A 12,710-nucleotide genomic window follows, 5' to 3' on the forward strand; every position below is an offset into this window, starting at 1 on the left:
GCAGAAGTCAATAAACACACACTGCAGTTATTAGGGCAAAATGGCTGCCCTCTATCAGGCATCGTTTAAAGAAAGATCCACCATAACTAGAAATGAAAATAAACTTATCTAACATGGCAAAAAGGGTAAATAAAAAAAGTATTTAAGTGCTCATAGCCAGATGTTAAAAACATAGTGAATTTAAGGCTATAAATAGCTTGCATTATTTTGTTACTTCATTTTACACATTTACTTCATTTAACCTCATTTGCTCAAGTCAAGGATGACAAGTAAAATCCTCAGTTATTTATAGCATACATAAAATATTTAAGTCCCACCTACATAGATCAAGTTGTAAGCAAGGGAAGGTTCTACATGTCCTTTATTTCAATTGTTTAACCCAGCCATTAGGAGACAAAAGTCTGAACAAATAGAAACCATGTCCAAAATTCAGAGAAATGTATACCCAGATGGGTTTGGGACTCCCCTCCCCTCCCTATAGTTACACCCATACACTGCAAGGCACTTAACTGATTTCATACGAAGCCAAACAAGTAATATTTTGATGCAATTCCAATAAAACTGTTTCCAATTTTAAAAGTTATCAATTATTTATAACCATGTAAACCCTCTGAAGGTATGGATTTTTTGGTTACGGACAAATACGAGTTATATAACAATGAAATGAATTTGCTGGATTTTCAAGAGAGAGAAAAAAGGAAAGAAGGGGAGAGATTTCAATGAATGTTAATTTGATTTGTATATTAAGCTATATGTAATATTACTGCTTTTTAAAAATCAGAATCAGAATAAAAGATGTAGACGACAGTAGATTTTCTACATTAGAAGAATCTTACCTCAAAAATAAAAAGTATTGCATCTAGTTCTTCCCTCTGTGATTTGTGACCTAAATTCAAAAACAGGATAGTTTTCAACAATTAAAGACAGTAAAATAAATATGGTTCTGTAACAGGAATAAAATATTACAATGTTTGGAAATTCATGCTATTTCACCTGGCTGCCTAACAGGAAGAGATTTACCATATTTTTATCCTAGCCTTCAACCCAAAGGTTCCCAGGAGATACACAAATAATTCATTAAAATGCAACAGAGCCATATAAAATCATAAACCAAATAATAATCATAAAACAGTAACCAAGCAGCAGAAAAAAATTCCTAAAATCAGCCATCTCCAGAGTCCTGAAGGAAGACATAAGTCTTGATGTCTGAAAACAGATATCATGGGGGATGCCCTTATCTCCAGTGGGAGGCAGTTACACATCCAGGGTGTCATAAGAGAAAAGGCCCTTCTATATGCTGTCACACAGCAAACTATAACTATAAGTAACAACAAGCCAGCCTCTCTTGCAAACCTTAAGGCACAGATCAGCATATAACAGGGAAAGTACTCCTTCTAATAATTGGGTCCCAAGCTGTATAGGATTTAACACATCAGAGTTATCTCCTTAAATTGGGCTCAATAGCAAACAGACAGGCACTGCAGGCTTTACTGATCAGTGACATATAATCTCCCTTGGCAGCACCAGTAACGTGGCTACTACATTCTGCACCAGATGAAGTGTATGTACTATCTTCAAGGACAGCACCATATAGAATGCATTGCAGCAGCCTAAATGAGAGATTATCAGAGCATGTAATAATTAGTTCAATTATGCAGGCTTTCCTAAATTTTGGACTGGAAAATTTTCCAGCTGAATCAATCTGGCACTTCCACCAGTGAGCCTCCATTATGACACTTCTCTGCTGCCTCTCCCCTCTTGCTCCCAGTAAGCAGCAGCAACACCTCCTGAGAAGCTAGTGTTGCAGCTTCTTTTGAATTCCACACGTCTCAAGAGGTGGGCTGTCTTAATCTCTGCCGATGGGAGGAGAACCTGACACAACAATCCAGATTTCACTAGGGAGTGATGTAGGGGTAACAGTTAGCCCCCCAAACCAAACCTACCCTGCTGCATAAACCAGTTTGAAAGTATGAGTGTCTAATATAGGCCATTCCACTAGGCAGCCTTACATGTAAAAGTGAGATATCGAGAAGCCCTTTATCAGCCTTCTCCAGTCACCTGCCATTTGGTTGCTCCCTACCCAGAACTGTCTTGGGCAGTAATCACTCTACCTGCTCATTATGTAATTCCATCATGCATCAAATTTGGAAGAATTTTAAAAAGCAGCTGGAGATCTACAGGTATGAGCTACTGAAAGATAAGAGCTGAGAAAACATCTGATGGGAGAGTTCCCTATAATGCAGCCAAAGAATAATATTTTATTAGCATGAATATATTACCAAAATTAATGGGACTAATCACAGCGGCAAATGTATGTATAGGTAAGAACGTGTTCTTTTTCAAAATCACAGCAATGCAGGAGATACTAGCGCTGGCTAGTGATTCTACTAACATATATGCAAAATATAAAACTTAAAATCAAAGATAAACGTCCTTGTTTAATTCTTACCTTTCTGTTTGAGACCTATTTCAATAGTCACAAAATTTTCAAAGAACACGTAATATATGTGTGAAAAATGTAGGTCAAAAAACTGCTTAAGTTCGATAGACTCTGCATTCTCTGCAAAACAAACAGAAGATAATTTCAGTATTACACTGCATTACAAAACACTTAACACTGCTGAATAATGATGGAACCACTGGTTCTCACCTGAAAGATGTTTCTGAGGGGGCACTAGGATGTCACCAAGTGGTAATGAAGTCCTCCAACTGCTTGAGTCAGGAAAACGTCATCACGCCAATGGAATCTCTAAGTTGGCTCCAAGTCAGAGATTCTGTTCGAGTGATGCTTTCCTGCCTCAAGCAGTTGCAGGAACACAATCCCACTTGTTGGTATCCTAGTGCCCATTTTAGAAATGAATGAATGTTAATTACTACAGTACTGAACACAGATAACCAGTTCTATACGCTGCTATGCTCCTTTATTATTTTATAGAGGTAAGCAGTTTAGGGGTTTTATGGCATAGCCATAAATACAGGGGATTTTTTAAAAATCACCTTTTCTCACATTTCAAATATTTTTTACCAAGTATAAAATGCCCCTTGAGTAATTTCTTAGTTATCCAAACACAATCTCCTAACTGATTATCTATCCTACATGCCCTCACAATTCTGCTCTTAGGTTTTTGGTATAAGCCAGAAACACTTCATTAGTTCAATGACAAAACTCTGCAGTGGTACCAATTTTTTTGAAGAGTACTCAATCCAATATCATCAGTGGTGGGGAACTGGATCTGGTCGTCACTCCCAATTCTGACCTTTTTCAAGTTTTAAGTGTGCTCCCAATTTTTACTTTGCATTTCAAGCTGGGCATGCAAAGGAAGGAAAGAAGTACATAAATCACAGCATCCAGAGTGCCCCATTAATCACCTTAGCAACCGACACTGGACACTGCAGAAGGTGTCATTTTTAAATGTGCTGAAGGAATATTTTAAAAATACTCCAAAACAAAGCCACCCCACACAGAAAGTGTCAATTGAAGTGGAGTGTGCTGTGGCGATACAGAAATCTGCAAAAGCAGCAATTTAAACATGGGATGGCATTAGAGATTGATAGGTGATGTCAGACGATACTACCTGAGTGGATGTGGTTTACAGAAAATGACCTTGCAGGTCATTGGGAGGGACTGGGCAGGCCAAATTAGGTCTACAGGCCAAAGGTCCCCTACTGCTGCTATACTTACCTAGAAGTCACTCCACTGAACTTAACTGGGCTTACTTTCGAGTATTATTATTAATAATACTTTATTACCAGCCCTTTACCCTTAGGCCCCAGGGAAGGTCCCAACAATTTAAAATACATCCTTTAAAAACCATTTTAACACAACTTACAATTACAACATCACAAAAAAAAGGGTGGGTCCTAAAAACATAAAGGCCAGAGTAAAGAGGTACATCTTCAGCATTTGCTGAAAACTGTATACTGTATTGAAGTTGCCAGACACATCTTGTAGGGACTGTGTTCCACAATGTAGGGGCTGCCACAGAGGATGCCCTCTCCTGGGCCACCACCACCCCAAGCTTCTGAGGGCAATGGAACTACCAAGAGAGCTTCCTCTGCCAATCTTAACACCCAAGAATGTCTGTAGAGAAGGAGGTGCTCTTTCAGATATTTGGGGCCTAAGTAGTTTAGGGCTTGAAACACTAATGTGAGCATCTTGAATTTGGCCCAGAAATGAACTGGCAACCAATGCAGCTGTTTTAGAATCAGGGTTATATCAGATCTCAACACAATCCCATCCAGTAATCTGGCCTCTGCATTCTGGGCCAGTTGATGTTTGTAGCCAAGTCATCTCTATCCAAGAGGCGCCATAACTGGCGAAATAGCCAGAGCTAGAAAAAGGCACTCCTAGCCACCAAGGCCACCTGAGCCTCCAGTGACAGTGTTAAATCCAGGGGCACCCACAAACTGAGGACCTGCTCCTTCAAGCAGAGTGTAACACCATCCAGAACAGGCCATTTAATTGTTTTACATTTTAAACCATAGTAAACTACCTTAGGATCCGATGGTGAAGGGCGGTGGTAATAATAATAGGAATGATACTTCCACATAGTGAAAATAAATATAGAAGGAGATCAAATCAAATAAAATGAGAATATAACAAACAAAATGTGAATTACTGCAAAAATGAGATTCTAACAAATGGGCAAGGGCATAATTAACAACATGCTGTGGCTCACATAAAACCTAGTTGTACAAATGATGATGTAAAGTCTGAAGGAATATACCCTCCCCCATTTACTATCCATTCACAAGTAGCAAAGGTTATGCTAGTGTTTTTTTGCAAGTTTGCAAGGTCTTACTGAGGAGTGGCAGTGGATTTTTCTTTGTTTTACAGGGGGAAGTGACAGTATTCCTCCTGGTGGCCACCAAGAGGAACTTCACCAAAACTCAACATAGCATCATACAATATTTGAAATAAAAATAAAAATAGCGAGTAATTTCCTCCCTCCTCCCCAATTCTGCACTGAAAGTTCTTTATTGAGAACTTATTGCTCTCAGTCCTAATATTTACTAGAGTCTGTTGATACATGATCAGAAGTTACACTAAAAAACTCATCTTTTTTAAATATGGAAAATCGCTAATTTATTTAACAAACAATGGCAACAAAATAACATCAGTACATTTAATAACCTAGATGGTGCAAAGTACTCACAGCAGACTTTGCCACCTTCTTTTTCCTGCTGCAGCACCTTGACACACACACCCCCCCCAAATCCCTGCAGCCAAAACAACATGGAATGCCGTGTGTGCGGCTGCAGCTGGACTGGAGAATTCAGCAAGAAGTTGGGGCCTTCATCTCATTTGTTGTTGCTATGTGCCTATCTAATTTCCCTTCCCCCAGAGTATTACTCTATTAAAAAGAATTACAAGCAAATGATATCCACCAAAAAAAGGCAGGTGATGCATGAAGATTGGGAAGCCCTAATCCAAGCTTCCAGAACAAAAGACTCGCAGTGTTTCTGGAGGATTGTTGCTGGCTCCATGAGACCATTAAATCCGGCCCTTTGTCACATCTCTCCTTATATCTGGGAAAAATATTTTTCTGCTTGTAATGAATCTGCTAATGTGGATCTTTTAATTGATATTCCAACAAATCTCCCCACATGGCAACCAGTAACTGAATGTATGAGTGGGTTGTATGAGTGAGTGTGTGATTGTGTGTATATGCCATGAGTTTTATTATTTATTTTATTTTTATTATGTGCCTGGGCGAGAGGACAGTGCTGTGGGAGGGAGGACCAAAGGGGGCCCCTATTAGTGTAGTGACGGGTAATGGGAGGTATGGCGCTGTGAGTAGGACATGCCAGTTAAGGGGAACTCGCCCCAGACAACTGGTGGCTGTGACGTGTTCCGGTCCTCCTCACACCCACAGGATTGCTGGTAGTTCTATCAGCCAACCCTCGGATCTCCAGTTGCTGCTTTTTAATGCCAGATCGGTAAATAATAAAACCTCCCTCATCCATGACCTAATTGTGGATGAGGTGGCCGATCTGGCATGTATTACCGAGACCTGGGTGAGCGATCTGGGAGGTATTAATCTCTCCCAGTTGTGCCCACCTGGGTATTCGGTTCAGCATCTGGGTAGATCCGAGGGTCGGGGAGGGGGAATCGCTGTGGTCTATAGAAGTTCCATCCCTCTTGTTAGGCACCCTATCCAGATGGCTAATGGTCTAGAGTGTCTGCACATAACGTTGGGTCAGCGAGACAGACTGGGAATTCTGTTGGTGTACCGTCCACCCTGCTGCCCAACAGCCTCCCTAACTGAGCTGACAGAGGTGGTCTCGGATCTATTGTTGCGTTCCCCCAAACTTTTGGTATTGGGGGATCTCAACATTCATGCTGAGGCCGCTTTATCTGGAGCAGCTCAGGACTTCATGACCTCCATGACAGCCATGGGGCTGTCTCAATTTGTTACTGGCCCTACGCATGTGTTGGGGCACACTCTGGACTTGATTTTTGCCACTGGATTAGGGGATGGTGATCTGAGAGTGAGGGATTTTTCATCTATTCCTTTGTCATGGTCAGATCACCGCCTATTAAGGTTTAGACTCACACTGTTTTCTCCCCTCTGCAAGGGTGGAGGACCAATTAAGATGGTCTGTCCCCGGAGACTAATGAATCCTGAGGGTTTTCTGATGGCTCTAGGGAATTTTCCGGCTGATAGAATTGACGGTCCTATCGAAACCCTGGCCATGCTGTGGAATACGGAAATGGCCCGGGCAGTTGACACGATCGTCCCGGTGCGCCCTCTCCATTGCAGAGCTCAATTGGCTCCCTGGTTTACTCCGGAGCTAAGAGTGATGAAGCAAGAAAGGAGACGGCTTGAGTGCAAATGGAGGCGAACTCCCGACGGCTGTAATCATGCACTTGTGAAGCTCTCTACCAAACTCTATGTGAAGGCAGTGAGAGCAGCAAAGAAGCAATACTTTGCTGTCTCTATTCAGTCATCCCTTAACCACCCAGCGGAACTTCATAAAGTTGTCCGGGGACTTTTACACTCTGGTCCCCAGGACGCAATAACACCATCAATTGCCCGCTGTAATGAGTTTGCGCGACACTTTCGTGATAAGATCATGAACATCCGCCGGGACCTTGACTCCATTATTGTAGCAGTTGATCCTAATGAGGTGTCCAGAGCACAGTCTTGTCCTGTTTTATTGGATGAGTTTCAGTTGGTACAGCTCGAGGATGTGGACAAGGTGCTTGGACAGGTGCGGGCGACCACTTCTGCTCTGGATCCTTGCCCCTCATGGCTAATAAAAGCTAGCAGGAATGGAACAGCCGGCTGGGCCAAGGAGGTGATTAATGCCTCTTTACGAGAGGGAGTGGTCCCACCCTGCCTGAAACAGGCGGTGGTGAGACCGCTCCTAAAAAAATCCTCCTTGGACCCTGATAATTTGGACAACTATAGGCCAGTAGCAAATGTCCCATTCCTGGGCAAGGTTCTAGAGCGTGTGGTCGCTCGCCAACTCCAGGCTCTCTTGGATGAAACTGATTATCTAGACCCATTTCAATCGGGCTTTCGGCCGGGGTTTGGTACAGAAACGGCCTTGGTCGCCCTGTATGATGACCTCTGTTGGGAGAAAGACAGAGGGAGTGTAACTCTGTTGGTTCTCCTTGATCTCTCAGCGGCGTTTGATACCATCGACCATGGTATCCTTCTGGAGTGACTTACGGATTTAGGAGTGGGAGGCACTGCTTGGCGGTGGCTCTGCTCCTATCTCGGGAATCATCTCCAGAAGGTGATGCTGGGGGAACATTACTCGAGTCCCTGGGTACTCCAATATGGGGTCCCGCAGGGTTCAGTTCTGTCCCCCATGCTTTTTAATATCTATATGAAGCCGCTGGGTGAGGTCATCAGGAGTTTTGGAGTGTGTTTCCAGCAATATGCTGATGATACGCAGCTCTACTACTCCTTTTCATCTTCGTCAGGTGAGGCTGTTGATGTACTAGACCGCTGCCTGGCCGCGATAATGGGCTGGATGAGAGCTAATAAACTGAAACTCAATCCTAACAAGACTGAGATGCTGTTGGTGGGAGGACCCTCTGCCCAGATGGTTGACGTTCGACCTGTCCTAGATGGGGTTACACTCCTCCTAAAGGAACAGGTACGTAGTTTGGGGGTCTTATTAGATCCGCTCCTGTCACTTGAGGCTCAGGTAGCCTCGGTGGCACGGAATGCATTCTACCAGCTCCGGCTGGTAGCCCAACTACGACCCTATCTGAGCAAGGAGCATCTTGCCTCAGTTATCCATGCTATGGTAACCTCTAGATTGGACTACTGTAATGCACTCTACGTGGGGCTACCTATGAAGACGGTTCGGAAACTTCAGCTAGTGCAAAATGCTGCGGCCAGAGTTCTCACTGGGACAAAGAAATTTGACCATATAACACCTGTCCTGGCGCAGCTGCACTGGCTACCGATATGTTTCCGGGCCAGATTCAAAGTGTTGGTTCTTACCTATAAAGCCCTAAATGGCATTGGACCGCAATACCTGATGGAGCGCCTCTCTCGCTATGTACCTACCCGTTCACTACGCTCAACGTCGAAGGCCCTTCTCCGGGTCCCAACCCATAAAGAGGCCCGGAGATCAACAACTAGATCTAGGGCCTTCTCGGTGGTGGCCCCCGAATTATGGAATGCCCTCCCAGACGAGATACGCCTGGCGCCTTCTCTGTTATCTTTTCGGCGCCAGGTAAAAACTTACCTTTTCGCCCAGGCTTTTTAAATTTTGTAAATTTTTAAATATTTTAATTTAACATTCTAAACTTAATATGATCTTAATTTATAAATCTCAATGGCAATTTTATTAATGTTTTATAATTGTACTATATATATATATTTTTTTCCACACTTGCTCATATTTTAATTGTGATTTTATTTGTTGTACACCGCCCTGAGAGCTTTCTGCTATAGGGCGGTCTAGAAATGTAATTAAATAAAATAAATAAATAAATAAAATAAAATAACTCAAAAAGAAATTGCTGACTTGATTGCCTGTTTGAAACCTGGTAAAGCCCCTGGTCTCGATAATATTCCCTCTGAACTGCTGAAAGCTCACCAAGCTTGGTGGGTCCCCCTTCTTGCAAATCTTTTTACTTTAATTAATAACTCGGGATGTATTCCCGAGTCTTGGCTTGAATCCATTGTAATCCCTATATTTAAAAAAGGGAACAATGAAGACCCTGCAAATTATCGTCCAATCAGTCTCCTTTCCATTATCGGTAAACTTTATGCCTACTATTTAAAAGGGAGGCTCTCCTCATGGCTAGAGGAGGAAAACATTCTTGGGAGGGAGCAGGCAGCCTTCAGGAAAGGCAGGTCTGGGATCGAGCATTGCGTGATCTTAAATCATTTAGCCGAAAAATATAAGAATCGCTGGGGTAACGGTCTTTTTGTTGCCTTTGTCGATTTGAAATCTGCTTTTGACTCCATCCCAAGGGAGATACTTTGGGCTAAATTCGCTAAATCTACAATTGATAAAAGACTCCTTTTTTTAATTAGTCGTCTGCACCAACACACATCTTTCCGGGTCAGGTGCAGTCGCGATGGACACCTTACAAATCCTATTAATACTACAAAAGGAGTTAGACAGGGCTGCATCCTTGCCCCGCTTTTATTCAATTTTTTCATGAATGACTTGTCTTTACACTGTCAATCCCCGGATTTTCATCCCCCCAAACTTGCGAATTTGCATTGCCCATTGCTACTGTATGCTGACGATGCTGCTCTCCTATCAGTATCTAGAGTAGGACTTAAACGTTTAATTAGAGTCTTTATGAGTTATTGTAACGAAAATGAATTGATTATAAATTTTTCCAAAACTAAGATCTTAGCCTTTGCTAAACATTCTTCTGTTCATGAATGGACGATCAATACTCATAAAATTGAACAGGTTCCCCATTTCAAATATCTTGGGTTATTATTTCATTCTTCTCTGTCTTGGACTCCCCACATTAGAGGTGCCATTGCTACCGCTAGAAATTCAGCCAATGGCATCCGAAGGTTTTTCTTTACTAAAGGAGGACAGTACATCCCGGCAGCCATCAAGGTTTTCAGATCCAAAACTATTTCCCAACTTCTTTACGGGGTTCCCTTATGGATTGGAGCTTTCAACCCCTCAATGGAGGCAGTTCTATCTTTATTTCTTAGACAAATTCTAGGTGTTCCCAGATGTGTACCTTCGGCTGCCCTCAGGTTGGAAACTGGTCTGGCCTCACTTAAGTCCCAAGCATGGATGACTGCCCTAAATTTTTGGATTAAAATGTCTTATGAATACTCTTCTGGTTATCTTCCATTACTCTGGGAAGATCTTTTTATTTCAAAATGGGCCCAAATATTTATAAACTATCTTGCAAATATTGGCCTTTCAAATGAACATCTGATGACTCAGGATCCAAAGTCAGTTAAGCTCTCAATCCTGACTCGTATCAGTGATATGGACCTTCAAAGTTCCATCACTGCAGCCACTTCGACTTGTTCCCCCACTCATTTTGGTCTGAGTTTTGCGCCATCATCCAGTGCCTCTTATCTGGAATACCTTACGATCCCCAAATACCGTCTAGCCTTCATGAAGGCTAGATTTAATTGTCTCTATTCCGCCTTATTAGAAGGGAGATTTCAGCGCATTCCTTACGCAAATCGCTTATGCCCATGTGGTGTCAGCGCCATAGAAACCCTATTTCATGTCGTCTTTGAGTGTTCCTTATATGTTGAATTTCGCTCTAAATGTATAATTCCTATTATAAATTCCCTAATAAACCGCTTGACCGCTTACTCTGCTACCTTCTGTCTGCGGCTAACATACTACCTTGCTTGTTGCCAAATATATTTCTGCGGCTCAATCAGTCGGAGGGTACTTACCCCTTCAGATGTTTCCCTCTCCATGTAACTGTTTATTGTTTTTATATTTCTCTATGTTTCTGATATGATTGTATAAATGCATTTTTGTTTTAAATGTACATAGCTTTATTTATATAAATGTTTTGGTCTATGACTGTAACAATAAAGAATTTGAATTTGCTATGTGCCTTCAAGTTGATTAAGACTTATGGCGACCCTATACAAGGATCTAAACTGCTATCCTGATTCTGTAAACTGTGACAGCAACATCCCTAACAACATGAGTTAGGAACTACGATATGTGGAACCTACACCCACCCACAGGACCTACAGTCCAATTGAAAGTCCCACTGTCCTATAGAAAGGAGTGAACCACGACTTCCCAGGAGGATCCTTACGCCTGTGCAGCCTCTAAGACGAGCTCCGTCTTGGATGAAACTTATCCAGTTTTAAATTCAGTCAGAAGGGACTTTTCTGACTGGAGATGATTTCTTCCGGATAAGGAAGAAGCGTGAGATCTGCCACATAGTTTTGTTTTGATTGTTGGAGTCTGGAATTCGTCAGAATTGTCTGTCTTCCAGCAGTTCAGTTCAGACAGAGCGAGGATTTTTATGCTAGCTCAGCTGGATAAGTGACCCGTGTTTTTTTTTTAACGGACTAGCAGGCAAATATTCTCCTGTCTACATTTATCATTTTCTTATCTATACAGCTAAAGAGATTTGTCAAAGTAACAGCAATTAGGTTAACCTAGATGAGGTAAGACTTTCCTTCTTTATTTACGGAACTAAGGGGGAAGAAAATATAAATAGCTTATCTTTTTTTTATTGCAAAAAGCTGACATGGAAAATTGCGTTTTAAAGATTACAATGGATGAGAGATTTCTGATTGGGAGAGATAAGAAATCTTTTTGATTTATAAGGCTTTTGTGTAATATATGTAAGGGACTATTTTTTCTGATCTTTTTTTTTGACGAATCTGCTCATTCTCTCTGCTACTAGTTGTTTGGACGCTGTGAACTAAAAGCTGTTTTTGCACTTCTGGGCTTTTAAGAGATAAGGACTGTCTAGCGTGTGACGTTAGTTGGTTGGAAAGATTAACTCCTTTGTAACTGGATAAAGAAATAAACTGCTCTTTGCTTGGGACATTGAAAATTGAAGGAGTTTTGTTCTTTTGGTTTTAAGAATGACAATTAAGAAGATCATGGATATACAAGAAGGGACTTTATTTCTAGACATGCTTCAGAAAATAATGAATGGGATCAACTCAATAAAACAAGAACTGAGAAATAACAGACAAGCGTGGAGAACTGAATTTCATGAAATGAGACAGGAGCTGAAAGAAACTCAGGATTCTATGAGAAAGGAGAATAAAGATAGATCTGGAAAACAAAAAAAGGATGAAAGAGAAATTAAAGGCAAGGTTCAATCTATGGAGATTGGCTTAAATATGGACATGAAAAAAGATTTGGATTTCCTGGTTGTGACGGATCCTGGAGATAAATATTACAGTTTGGAATACAGCGCTGTCTCTGAAGGAATTGAAGAGACTGGAGATAAAGATATTATCGGTTCAAAAAAATTTCTGGACTGGAAGGATTTGATGGAACTCGAAATGGAGAAAGTTAACAGAATTAATCCCTGTTTTGTGACAATGGAAAAACCTTCAAGAGATGTACTAGTGTATCATGTGGAAAAGAGGAGCAGAGATGCGGCTTTGAAACAATACTTCAGTGTTACGTTTGGATTTGATGGTGAGAAAATATCTATGATGGAGGAAATTCCTATCAGACTTTTATTATATGACTATGACAGCAAGATTTTTGGGTGCGTAGAGATGGAAGATGGACCCAATATGGATAATGAC

General features: G+C 41.5%; 1 protein-coding gene across 12 annotated transcripts in view; it reads right to left on the minus strand.

Annotated features, from left to right (window-relative positions):
• Positions 1 to 12,710, minus strand: part of RALGAPA1 (Ral GTPase activating protein catalytic subunit alpha 1) — a 305,037-nt gene that overhangs the window by 266,109 nt on the left and 26,218 nt on the right. For all 12 annotated transcript variants that reach the window (XR_009760717.1, XR_009760716.1, XR_009760719.1 and 9 more), the window contains exons 2-3: positions 2,450 to 2,560; positions 837 to 886 (exon numbers count right to left, since the gene is read on the minus strand). Coding sequence is in view for 8 of the 12 variants with exons in the window: in XM_061611662.1 (XP_061467646.1) it covers positions 837 to 886; positions 2,450 to 2,560 (161 nt within the window). In the remaining 4 variants the exon portion in view is untranslated. The remainder of the gene's footprint in view (positions 1 to 836; positions 887 to 2,449; positions 2,561 to 12,710) is intronic.

Source organism: Rhineura floridana, chromosome 2 (genome assembly GCF_030035675.1).
Source record: "Rhineura floridana isolate rRhiFlo1 chromosome 2, rRhiFlo1.hap2, whole genome shotgun sequence".
NCBI classification, from domain to species: Eukaryota; Metazoa; Chordata; class Lepidosauria; order Squamata; family Rhineuridae; genus Rhineura; species Rhineura floridana.